General features: G+C 40.5%; 1 protein-coding gene across 1 annotated transcript in view; it reads right to left on the bottom strand.

Moving 5' to 3' along the window:
* cnstb (consortin, connexin sorting protein b) overlaps window positions 1-13639 on the bottom strand; it is a 58469-nt gene that overhangs the window by 16123 nt on the left and 28707 nt on the right. The window contains exons 5-7 of the mRNA XM_057822308.1: window positions 13106-13192; window positions 12928-13033; window positions 1573-1643 (exon numbers count right to left, since the gene is read on the bottom strand). Coding sequence (XP_057678291.1) covers window positions 1573-1643; window positions 12928-13033; window positions 13106-13192 — 264 coding nt within the window. The remainder of the gene's footprint in view (window positions 1-1572; window positions 1644-12927; window positions 13034-13105; window positions 13193-13639) is intronic.

Here is a 13639-nt window from a genome sequence, read left to right as displayed (position 1 = left end):
GAGATGCTTAGCATGACCTAAAGACAGTGATTCATGCCAGAGATCCCAGGGATCTGAGTGGGCTACAGCAGTTTTGTAGAGAAGAATACGACAAGATTAGTCCTGATCGATGTGCCAGACTGATCTGCAGATACAGGAAGCGTCTGGTTGAAGTTATTGTTGCCAAAGGGTGGGACACAAAATACTACATGTGATGGTTCACTTACTTATCCCCCCCACCCCCCCTTCTATCATTGTTTGCATATTATCCTAATTAAATTATGAAAACCAATAAATGTTTGGGTGGTCTTAGTTAAAGCAGGCACAGTTTTTTCATCTGTACGATTTAAAAAAAGATCAGATCACATTTAATGGTGATTTTAGGAAGAAATGTGAGAAATTCCAAACGGTTCAGATACTTTTTCATACCACTGTAATATTATACTAATATTTACAATAAGTAAATAATATAATAAACAAGGATCTTAGCGCAACCAAAGAAAAATTGGCGAACTTGCAAAGGTCAGCCAGCTTAAATGCTATAAAATGCTAACATTTTTTACACTGTTCTTAACAATTTGTTCAAAAACATATTCCCACAAAAAAAAAAAACTGTTGAATATTCTTCTAAAGTAAATAACGAATGCATGAACAAACATATTAGCTCAAAGGCAGCAGCTCGATTCAGCCATGTTAGATGAATGATGTCATGTTCACTGTTACCACTAGAGGGTAGTGTATCCCCCCACGAGGGTAGTGCATCCCCCAAACCAAGTCTTTGTTGCATTCTTGTCATTCCCCTTGTACATCTACAGTATATTATAAGCATACAATAAACAAATATCCACAATGCTCATTGTGATTCAAAATTTTAAAAATTGGATAATCAAGAAATCTGATATCTGATTTAGACGATGTCTATACGTAGCAGGGTATTTGGCAAAATTAACTTTTTCTACGGTTTAGCCTATCATCCACACGCACCCGCACACGCATATTTAAACAAGAGTTCTTGAAAACTGCGTCCAAAGTGAAGATGTGCAAATTCTGCGTTTGTGGCGCCATCGTGTGGACACTGATAACTATTTAACTATGGAAACGTCACTGACTGCGACAAATGTCAAACATGAGACCAGTGTTTACATTTGGAGTAAATTAAACAGGTGCTATTTTGCTTTCATTTATTTACAAACTCTTGCAGTGCTTCATATTAAAGAACACATGCGAAGGATGGGGGTACTATGGACAATTATTTTTTGCGCATTGTTATGAATGTACTTAAAAATTACTGTGGTTGGCGGTGGAAGCTTTTTTTTTTTCTACAAACGTGCTGGTGTGGACGTAATTATTTTTTCCCGACATATTAAGGCAGGATCCTCAGTTTAAAAACAAAACAAAACAACTGCTAGGTTTAGACATAGCCTAAAGCTTTGCATATATGTCATAGCAGTTGACTGGTGTTCAAAACTGTAGCCCCACAAAAAAATGACCCACTTTCACCAGCTCAGTAATGATTAATGGTAGATAACATTGTTCCACACATTATAGCATTGTTTGCAGATGCATTGTGAGAAAAAAAATGGTTGGATTTACCTTTTCCCTGATGGCACACCTCTCTCTTGTTTTGAATGACTGTTATTGTGATATCTTCACTGAGGGAAGGCCTTAATCCAGAAACAACAACAAAGGAAAACCAAGTTAAGGAAAATAAACACATGATCTTACGTAACTGATGTAGAATGATACATCCAAAGCGGGAGTTGTAATTCTGTGCTGGAGCTGAAAAAAAAGACACCTGCAATTTAGTGCTATGGCTATGAGTCGCATACCAGAATATTGTGGTACATACGTGTCTGGCACTCACACCTGTGGTATTAGTGGTCTTTATTAGTCTCTGCTGTTCACAATGTGAATCAGTTCTAGATCCACATTCCTACTTGAGTTTGTTTTTATTACGACTGTTCAGTTGTACAAAGAAATTATAGGGGACATGGATGGATGACAACTCATATCGCATATCTTGGATCCAGACACGATGGAACCTCAAACTGTAGGAGGAGGAGGAATATCTTATCTATTTCAAATACAGTTGGCATACCAACCTGCCTACATACCTACCCTACCCACCCACCCACGCATCCATCCATCGCTTAATCCTTGGGTTGCGGGGGCAGCAGCTTCTAGCAGGGAAGCCCTCCTCAGCCCCATCAACCAGCTCCTCCAGCGGGATCCCAAGGCGTTCCCAGGCCAGCCGAGAGACTCAGTCTCTCCACCTTGTCCTGGGTCGTTCCCGGGGCCTCCCGGTGGTGGAACATGCCCGGAAGACCACTCCACGGAGGCTTCCAGGAGGCATCCTCAGTTGGATCCTCTCAACACGGAGCAGCGGCTCGACGCTGAGTTCCTCCCAGATGACCAAGCTTCTCACCCTCATCTCTAGGGAAGAGCCCGGACACCCTGAGGAGGAAACTCATTTCGGCCGCTTGTATCTGGGATCTTGTTCTTTCGGTCATGACCCACAGCTCGTGACCAAAGGTGAGGGTAGAAACGTAGGTCGACTGGTAAATTGAGAGCTTCACCTTTCGACTCAGCTCCTTCTTCACCACTATGGACCAGTGCAGAGTCCGCATTACTCCAGACGCTGCAGCGATCGCCTGTCCATCTCCCGCTCTCTCCAACCCTCACGTGAACAAGACCCCAAGATACTTGAACTCCTCCACTTGGGGCAGGATCGCATCCCCGACCCAGAGAGAGCACGCCACCCTTTTCTAACTGAGGACCATGGTCTCGGATTTGGAAGTGCTGACCTTCATCCCAACTGCTTCACACTTGACTGCGAACTGCTCCAGTGTGAGTTGGAGGTCACAGCTTGATGAAACCAACAGCACCACATCATCTGCAAAAAGCAGAGGCCACCAAACCAGACCCCATCAACAATTCGGCTGGGCCTAAAAATTCTGTCCATTTAAATTATGTACAGGTTATGACAAATTTATGACAAAGTTCAGCCTTGTTGAGTCCAAATCCCACTGGGAATGAATTTGCCTTACTGCCGGCAATGCGGACCAAACTCTGTCACAGGTTGTACAGGGACCGAACAGCCCTTACCAAGGGGCTCGGTACCGCATACTCCCGGAGCGCTCCCCCCCACAGGACACCTCAAGGCACACGGTCCAACACCTTCTTCAGATCCACAAACCACAAGTAGACTGGTTGGGTGAACGCCCATGCACCCTCAAGGACCATGCTGAGGGTGTAGAGCTTCCTCCACACAAATCTTCTCTAGGTCTGTCAGGTTTTGGGGCTGTCGTTGAGAAACAAATTTCAGCTCCATCCAAAGATTTTCCTGGGACTGAGGTCTGGAGACAGGCTAGGCCACTCCAGATCCTTGATATGCTTTTTACGCAGCCACTCCTTGGACAGCTTGGCTGTGTGCTACTGATCATTGCCATGTCGGAAGATCCAGCCACGAGTCATTTTCAAGTCTCTGACTGAGGGAAGGAGGTTGTGGCTGAAAATCTGTCGATACATTTCACCATTCATCCTCGGCTTGACAAACGAGCACATACTGTAGCTTCTAGAGGGTCCCCCTAGGATTGATAAATCTAAATTCAAGACTTTCAAGACCTTTTTAAATGCCATTCAACTTAAAATTAATACTTTTCTCGCACCCATTATTTAGATAATATTGAATCATATTAAAAAAATAAAGCACTGAACATCAAAGTTAACCTCAATTACTAAGTGTTTGACAAAAGAATGCACATTTATTGAAGATACAATTAAAACACATTTAAATATAAGGTCTTTCAGAATTTTTTTTCCCAGGATAAAATGGAGTTTACACTATTATTGTAAAGCAACTTCAGAAATTACATTTGCAATACAACAGGTTTCCCTTTTAAGAGGACCTAGTCAAGGTGGTAGGTAGGTGATTGTCAAGTTGGCCACCTTAACTGTAAAGTGCTTGCAATTTGCAGTGAAAGTTTAAAAAACAGCCACTAAATGGCAGTAGTTTACCATTACCGCAAAATAAAAAAACTACACATGACCATTTCCCTTGGTAATTGTTTTTTTCTAATCACATTACAAGAAGTATACAAAACACATGTTAATCCTTTGTTAGCTATTGAAGACATTTCTTTTAATCAGATAGAGAAAATCCATACTCTTATTTAATCAAGAAAAACATCTAGGAGGTGTTTTACTATCACCTACATTATAATTTGCCTATCACCATGCCATGTTATTCAGATCAACGTTACCCGGCACCGTTCCAATAATAGACAGTGTCAACCGTGTTGTGTATCTGAGAGTGATGGTGAATCTACGACTTCGGTTTATCCATGCTAAGGCTAGTGCACCTGCCAATACCCCATTGAACATGGCTAACTCTTGAGTTAAAACTACGAAATTCACATTCATTCGAAAGGCAAACCGTGCAGAAATACATTATTGCATCTAACACATTTTAATTGGAGAAATTGGCAACTTACTTTGAAATGTTAAGCAGGTCCACTGCCTTCGCATGACCCATAAACTGCGACCCAAAGTATCTGGATGCGACTTGGTCGCCAATCCAATACCTCACATACTGGTCCAACTGTTTGGACTTGGTTGTCTTGCTGAGGCTTCCGTCGAACATAACAACTAAGGCATCTGAGCAGTTCCTTGCGTTAGCACACAGTACTGTACAGTCCTGCTGTTGTGATGTTGATGCTATTGATGCTAACGGCGCGCACGCATTGTAAAAATTCTACGCGTCATCTTCGTTATGGATTTAAAAAAAAAAAAACTTCGGCAGAGACATAATTTAGGTTGCACTGAGATGTTCTTGAAAATTAAAACCATGGTGAAAAAATTCCAGATTTACGACAGCTAATTTAATACTTTTAATACGTTTAATAATGGAAAACTAAATTCTTTTTTAATACTTTTAATAACCCTCGGGTACCCTGGTCTATCTACTCGGACAACTCCAACGTGGTGATAACACACACTCAGCAGGAAAACATTACATTATTTTCAATTAATTGTCTTCACCTTTAGGTCACGAACTGTAAGTAAAAAAAAAATGTCCAAGAGTTTATAAGAGGATGCTTGCAATGCTAATGTGAACGTGAATGCTGTGGTAACGTATGAGTTACATTTAGTGTGTGATCACTCAGCATAGACCTTTAAACGCTAAAGCAACATTGTATATTCTCTCTGGCCAAAAAAACAAATCTCAAATGTCACACATTCTGAACATATGACGGAAACTATTGCGCATTTTCATCTCGTTCTCGTCTCGTCAGACGAAAACTGGCATTCCTCTTATTCTGTTTTAGTGTGCCAAAATACGTATTAAGTGTTCGTTGACGAAATATTTTCTTTGTCGTCATCTTTGACGAAAACAACACTGCTTCCACATCCCACAAACATACATGGTAAGCTGACTGAACACTACAAATTGTCCTTAGGTGTGTTTGTGTGCATGGACTTTCATTTGTCTCATTGTGTCCTGTGATTGGCTAGCAACCAATTCAGGGTGTACCTTGCCTATTGCCCATAAGTAGCCGATAAATGATAATAAATGGATAAATGAGAGGAGCTACTATGATTGGCGGCGAATATAATAGGCTCTTATCACCTCGACAGTCCCGCGGACCACTACGCTGAATTGTGTTAAATTTCCTGTAAATCCGAAAACCTTATCTAACCTGCTTTAGCAGAGATAGCCAACATCCACTGCGCCGATTTACACCAATTACAAAAATAGAACACGCTGACCTATTTAGTTTAAACGTGCTTTCAAGTCAAGATGCACTGAACAGGAAAGACAAGCATGTGCTGAGGAAACATCACTTTCAAAGGGTGTAGTGGCTCTTCAAAGTCTTAAAGTAGAAAATTGCAAACAGTTCTCATTTGTCTGAATTGACAAATACACTAATAAAAGTTTTAAAAATGTAAGTTGTTTCAAATGCAGAGTAATGCTAAATTGTGTTTAAATGGCAATTCACTTGGAATTTATCTACGACAAAATGTCTTAACAAGCAAAACAAAAAATTTTCAAACGGAAGCAATTAGTGGTGTTCAAGTACAAAACACCTCGCGTGAATAGCACAAAAACAGTACAGTGGGTGAACTGTACTGTTCCACCTTTGATGTTGAGTATTTAGGATGTACAACTTCTAACAAATTAAGATATAAATTTAGAAAATTTTAGGTTTTTTTTTTTTCATTATTCTTAATGAACCAAAAAGTCTCGGTACTGATTAAAGTGAAGGGATTTTGTTTTTATGAATAGACCCTACTCACGTGACGTCACAGCCACGCCCCTCGCCATGTTGTCCGTATACTCGCCATGTTAATGCATTAGCGCTTCGTAAATTCCTCCTATTATGGCGTGTTTTTCTGCTCGTTAACATTAATAATCAAAATGGTGAAGTCGTGTGTGGCGGTCGGTTGCAAAAACAGAGAAGATAGACGGAGAGACTTGAAGTTTTACCTTATTCCGAGAGACCCGGAGAGGAGAGCGAGATTGACTGCTGCAATTCGACGAGAAAACTGGGCTCCAAACGACTACCACAGATTATGTAGTAGTCATTTTATATCTGGTAAGATGCATTTAATATATATTTAGAGGGTTTTGGGCTGACAACCACAATTAAGATCATTGCTAGGCTAATCGCCGACAACATTCAGACGTTGTGAATGAACTACCTGAAAATATATCATTATAAGGAGATAATAAGACAGTTGTCATACAATTAATTTACAATTTCACTATTGAGGTCAAAAGCCAAAACATAAATTCAAATAGGGACAATCTGGAGTAGTGCTATCGCACTTCATATTTATTACATATTATATATGTATGTAGTGAGAGTGCTATCGCTAAACCATATAAACATTAAAAGCCCTAGCTTCATTGACAGATGACATGAAATACATTAGACTTGACAGTGGATGTTAGCAACAACAAAATATTTTGAATTGAAAATTTCGTAACTCACCTTCCCGAGCACAAGATTCCTGCCGAATTTTCGTGTACGAGGACCTGTTTCACCCAACCAGCAACGTAGCATTTATAAGCCTCCAAGTTCTTAAAGTTTTTCAAACTTTCGTGAGAATAGGCTGATTTTGTGTGGACAAGATAGTTGTAAATATCAGGGTCAGGCAAAAACGGCGAAGACAGCGGGTCGAAAAACATCGATTTAGGCATCAAATATGGATCTGGCAAATGGATAAACTGAAGCTTTTCCACATAACGCCTTTTATGCAACGCATCCAATTAGTTTATGGCGTCAGATAACACCGGGGCTTCCATGAATTGCTCTATAACTTGCACGACTAATTGAAAACAATGAGAATAGGTCTAAAAAATACGGACAATATGGCGGCCGGATACAGCGACACGTCATTTTGTGACGTAGGTGAGTAGGGTCTATAATCATTGCTCATACCTGTGAGGATAAGCAGTATATACTAAATATGAAAAATACCATTGATTTATGAAGGTGATAGATTTCCAATACCTTTCAAGACAGTCAATTTCAGTCACCACCAATTAAAGCAGTTCATCTCATTCCCTTCAAATGCTACAAAACCTGCTAGTCAAAATAAATCAATTGGACATCTATCGTCATCAATGGCAGTTAATGAGTGATAACCCTGTACACTCCCCTTGTCTCTTCGGAAGCAAAGCACAGCACACTAACAAATACAGTGGCTGCTTTAAGTAAAACCACACAAACGTGTAGGTTTTCATATTTTAATCAGGATAGTATGCAAACAATGACAGCGGGGGGAAAATAACTAAGTGAACCATCACATTCATTATTTTGTGGCCCCCGCCTTTGGCATTAAAAACTTCAACCAGACGCTTCCTGTAGCTGCAGATCAATCTGGCACATCGATCAGGACTAACCTTGGCCCATTGTTCTATACAAAACTGCTGTAGTTCAGTCAAATTCCAGGGATGTCTGGCATGAATCGCTGTCTTTGGGTCATGCCACAGCATCTCAATGGAGTTCAAGTCTGGACTTTGACTTGGCCACTTCAGAAGGTGTATTTTGTTCTTCTGAAACCATTCTTAAGTTGATTTACATCTGTGTTTTGGATCATTGTCTTGTTGCAGCATCAATCCTCTTTTTAGCTTCAACTGTCTGACAGACAGCCTCTGGTTTTCCCGCAAAACATCCTGATGAACTTTTAAATTCATTAAAGTTTGAAAGTTGTCCAGGCCCTGAGGCAGAGAAACAGCCCCAAATCATGATGCTCCCTCCACCATGCTTCACGGTGGGAATGAGGTGTTGATGTTGGTGCACTGTTCCATTTTCCTCCACACACGACGCCGTGTGTTACTCCCAAACAATTCAACTTTGGTTTCATCAGTCCACAAAATATTTGCCAAACCGTCTGTGAAGTGTCTAAATGCCTTTTTACGAACATAAAGAAGCAACAATATTTTGTTTTTAGACAGCGGTGGTTTCCTCTTGACCATAGTTTTACATATAGTTGATGTTAAGCCTATTGCAATATGCAATAATTCCATTTATCGCACAGTAAATAAAAATGAAGGCGGTAATTTTTCCGCTGCGATTTATCGCCTCCCTTGCACGTGCGTGCGAGTGTGCAGCTGACGTGCTGTTAAAAGTTCGGCTTCCTTGTTACCAACTAGGCAAAATGCATTTTCGTTCTGGGCCCGGCAAAAAATAGCGCCGGAGCCAATTTGTTCCCATTATATCCTATTGTTCAACGCATGCCGGCCGCGTCAGTGCTCCGGATTGACTGCAGACCATCTCCAGCGTGCCGGAGCCCGCCGGAAGATTTAGGCTATATTTTAGTTTAGTGCAGTTTAAATTTAGTGCAGATGGAGAAAAAAAAGAAAATGTGACGCTTACCATTGAAATGAAGATGTAAATGATAGCAAAATGTAAGCATGGTGTGTGCATCCATGAACTGGGTCGACAATAGGGCCGTAGAATGTTGATCTCAGCCAGCAGTCCTCCTCGGTTCGCCAGTCTTTATAAGTTAAGGTGACAGTTCTTATTGTGGTAACATCGTCAAAGAAATCGCCAGCTTCGTTAGATTTCTAATCATTTATTCCATCAACTCGCCGAGTGTCCACTGCTGTTGACGCCAGGATCGAAACAGAAAGTAAAATAGCACTCTCCTGCTCACCATCAGCCCCGCGGTGCGTTCAGGTACAGCAAAAAAAGTCAGCCACATTAGAACCCGATTCGTTACATTACTACAGGTACTGTACTGTATTATGATTGCTATTAGAGCTGGGAATCTTTGGGCACCTAACGATTCGATTACGATTACGATTCAGAGGCTCCGATTCGATTATAAAACGATTATTGATGCACCCCCCTCCTTTTTTTCTTTTTTTTTTTTTTTTATGTTTTGTACTTTAGTTCCAAAATTGTTCAAAAATACTCTCAGGCTAAACCACACTACTATTTCAGTATCAAGTTAACATATAGCAGTAAACAAATATACAAAAATAACATTAAATAAAAAACTCCAGTCCCCATTCTGTATCAGCAGCTTTAAACTACATTCAATTAATTTAATGTTGTGAATCAACCAAAAATTTGTTAAAATTGCTCCCGTTATTCCATAATTTCCCTTTTGTCTACTTTCGACATGTGAAAGTTTTAAAACTATTTTAAAGATAGATTCAAGTCAATATTTTACCGATTTAGGAGTATTTTATATAAAAAGTTAATTAGGTTTGCTTGGAAGGTTCGCTACAACAGCCTTGCAAGGAAGTGTACTACTTTAAGATGGCAGCCGTTTATAACGCCCGCATCTAGCTTTTTGTAGATTTGCTGCTAACACTACCAAATCTATATTGCATCTAGTCCTATATAAATGATATCCACCGTAACATTATATGGATGTACTTTGGAGGAGCTTTTCGGCAGCAGTCAGGTATGTTGTTGTGTTTTTTTATCTCGTTGCATGAGTTGAGCTAGAGCCGTGACTTGAGCATTGGCATTACCCGAGGGGCCGGGTAATGGGAAGCATGATGTTTAGCTACTCTCGCTCCGTTCCGTCCCGAAGACCACGCAGCGCGCTGAGTGTTGTGTACTTCCGCTTTACTTCGCATATTTCAATAATCGGAATTTGGATGTTTGTGAATCGTTCTCGAATCTTCCACGGCCGAATCGCGAATAATCTAAGAATCGGAAATTTTGCACACCTCTAATTGCTATTATTATATTATTGTTATTCTGATCTTTATTCATATTTTATTTGTTTTGCTCTTTGTAATTGCTATTTGCAATTGTAAAAGCAGTATTTATTAAGGATGTAGTGTGGGTTTTTGGGTTGTGGAACGAATTAATGGAATTATAATGTATTCTTATGGGAAAATCCTGCTTGACATGTGACCATTTCGACTTACAAACAAGCTCCTGGAACGAATTAATTTCGAATGTAGAGGTACCACTGTATTACACGTGGAACGCCATAACAGACAGACCCGGCTGCAGAAAGAAATTACGGGGGGGCATTAAATTTTTTTTGGGGGGGGCACACTTCAATGTAAATTTAGCCGTAACAGTGGCGTTTTTACCCATTATATTTTCTGATGGTAGTGTCAGTCAGTGAAACTGCAGGAGGTGGCAGCGCTATCCCTTCATGTTGACTTTCGGCCGCGTCTTTGTCATGGCTTGAGTTCGTCTTTAGTTTCTTGAAAAAAACACGGATGTCCATTCCAATTTGAATTAGCAACGGAGGAGCCGCTCAATCGCCATTTCTGTAACCGGAGCAATCCCTATCCAATCGCAGTACACAATGGCCGGCTACTCAGCCCGCCCCCCTTATCTGTGATTGGCTAGAAATTGCCTACATTCGCTGCTCTGATTGGTTGAATTGAATGACAACAGATCAAGATAGGATGACTAGAGCAGTGTTTTTCAACCTTTTCTGAGTCACGGGACGTTTTTACGTTGGAAAAAATCTCGCGGCACACCACACCAAAATGTTCCAAAATTACTTTCTGTATAGTATATTTAATTATAAAATAATTTCTCAGTATTTATACTTACTCAATGTGAAACGTTTAGCAATTAGGCTTGAAAAACTATCAGACAGGGGACTTGAGCAATGCATTTAAGCACATCAGGCAGGGCTGGTCGTCTCGCTGACAATAGCAACAAAGTAACTGGCTTTCAGGGCGTTCTTATTTACCCTTGTAGTTTTTCTCAAAAAAGTTGCCTATTTCTCTGTGTTGTCATGAAGGCGTACAAAGTAATCCATTGACTTGTTCTGAAGCGACGGGCGTTCATTTGGAGATGACGTTTAAGCTTGTATGGCGCCATGGCGCTAGATAGCCGCTCATGTCGCGTTCAAGAACTGCTCGGATTTCTAGGCATCTCCCACCTAGCTGTCCTCGATAATGTGTTGGAATAAAAAAAAGAGGGAGGATTAACGGTCGTCACATATGGATAAAATGGAAAGGACACTTTTGTATATATCGACACTTGACGAGTCAAATAATGAACAGTAGAAGTGCTGGGGTCCACATTGTTACGGAGAGCAAGGTGGCTGATGCCTAGAAATCCGAGCAGTTCATGAACGCAACACGACTCATCTGCACACAAACGAGACCTTTTTCCCCATTCCTTCCTTCCTACTGCAACTTTGCCCGACGAATTAAAAAAAAGCGACATTGGATAATTTCTCGCGGCACACCTGACGATCTCTCACGGCGGCGGCAGAATCGGTTGAAAAACACTGGAATATAGGGTTCATTCTCCCCGTGTGTGTGTTTTTGTGGAAGATTTAAAAAAAAAAATTACACAGTACAGTTTAATCGAGCTAGGGCGGGCACAGCCGTCCCTCAGGGCGGGCACGGCCCCCTAATGCCCGCCCATGCCGCCGGGTCTGATAGCAGAAGCTATGAGGGGAAAAGTTTTCATTTGCCAAGATGCTTAAATTATTAAGTAGAATTTTATTTTTTTCAAAAACATTTTATTTATTCTGTGTTTCTGTGCAGTATTAATATTGTCTTTTACTTAAAAGAGGCATGGTCTATTGTTTTTAGTTGTGATTTCTTAAAAAGTATTTTTGAATTTAAGAGTAAACATTTATTGTGTTTAAATGGGTGTACGTGATCTATTAATATATACTGTATTCTCACAGTGTTATTGTATTTTTTTTTTGTTATTGGAGGGGGGGGTGCAATAATATCGCATATCGCAATAATTTATTAATTATCACACACTAAAATTTGTTATCACGACAGGCCTAGTTGATGTGTGCACAGAGATATTGGACTGTGCCAGTGATTTCTGTAGGTCTTCAGCAGACACTCTATAGTGCTTTTTTTTACCTCTCTGAGTATTCTGCACTGAACTCTTGGCATCATCTTTGGTGGACGGCAACTCCTAGGGAGAGAAGCAACAGTGCCAACCCCTCTCCATTTGTAGACAACGTCTCTGAGTGTCGATTGATAAACATCCAGACTTTCAGAGATGGTTTTGTATCCTTTCCCAGCTTTAAACAAATCAACAATCCTTGATCGCAGGTCTTCAGACAGCTCTTTTGACTGAGCCATGATGCACATCAGACAATGCTTCTCATCAAGAATTTTCTTACCAGGTGTATGTTTTATAGTGGACAGGGCAGCATTAAGCATTGGGCACACACCTGACTTAAATGTTTTTGTAAAAAATTGGCTTCAATTGCTCTTTAAGTCTCCTTAGGCAGAGGGTTCACTTACTTTTTTTCCCCCTTCTGTCATTGTTTGCATGCTATCCTCATTAAAATATGAAAACCTATAAATGCTTGGGTGGTTTTAGTTCAATCCGTTTTTTTCATCTGTGTGATTTTGACAAAGATCAGCTCAGATTTAATGGTGATTTTATGCAGAAATGTGAGAGATTCCAAAAGGTTGATACTTTTTTCATATCACTGTATGAGAGTTACACTGTGTACAGGATGACTCACTTGAGGTGTGTCTCACAGATGTGTCTCAGCGCCTCAATGTGTTTCTTACTGATGTTGTCTACTTCAGCGGGCAAACAGTTGTCAGCGTTCTCTTTGCAGCGGCTCTCTGCAAGCACAGAAAGGCCCACATGTATCCGAATTTTCCCAAAGAACCAAATACGAAAGCCAATGTTAGTACCCCAGTTTTCCTGCAGGTCAGTGAGGTTGGAGAGCACTCTTTCGTGGTAGAGCTTCTCTAGCTGGAGAAGCTGGATGGCCAATTGATCTGGTGAAGTCAGCCGTTAAAGACACTCAACCCACTCAAGGCCTGGTCTCTTGCCAGACTTAAAGCACTAAGACACATGAAACTATGTCGTGTGAGCTATGAGACGAAGTATGGGGGAAACGCCCAGACAAAAGACAGGAATGTACTCATATAAGCATTACTTGATGAAACATGAACGCACAAAGTGTAAAGAACATTAAAAAATAAAATAAAATAAATAAATACCCTTTCCGTATACTTGAAAGACACAAATTATAACATTTATTTAACTCAGAGGTGGTTGTCACATGACATATACATATAAACAGTGGTGGGTAGAGTCGCAAAAAAACAGTGGCGCCTCCAGAAATTTTTCATAGGGGTGGCCGGATGGGGCCACTTAAAATCTTGGGGTGGCCAAAACTAAAAGCCATAATTTTAGGTTTTCATTATATTATTGCAGTAAAA

This window comes from Corythoichthys intestinalis, chromosome 19 (genome assembly GCF_030265065.1).
Source record: "Corythoichthys intestinalis isolate RoL2023-P3 chromosome 19, ASM3026506v1, whole genome shotgun sequence".
Lineage (NCBI taxonomy): Eukaryota > Metazoa > Chordata > Actinopteri > Syngnathiformes > Syngnathidae > Corythoichthys > Corythoichthys intestinalis.
The sequence above is the reverse complement of the archived record's forward strand: the minus strand, read 5'-3'. Positions and strand labels throughout refer to the sequence as shown.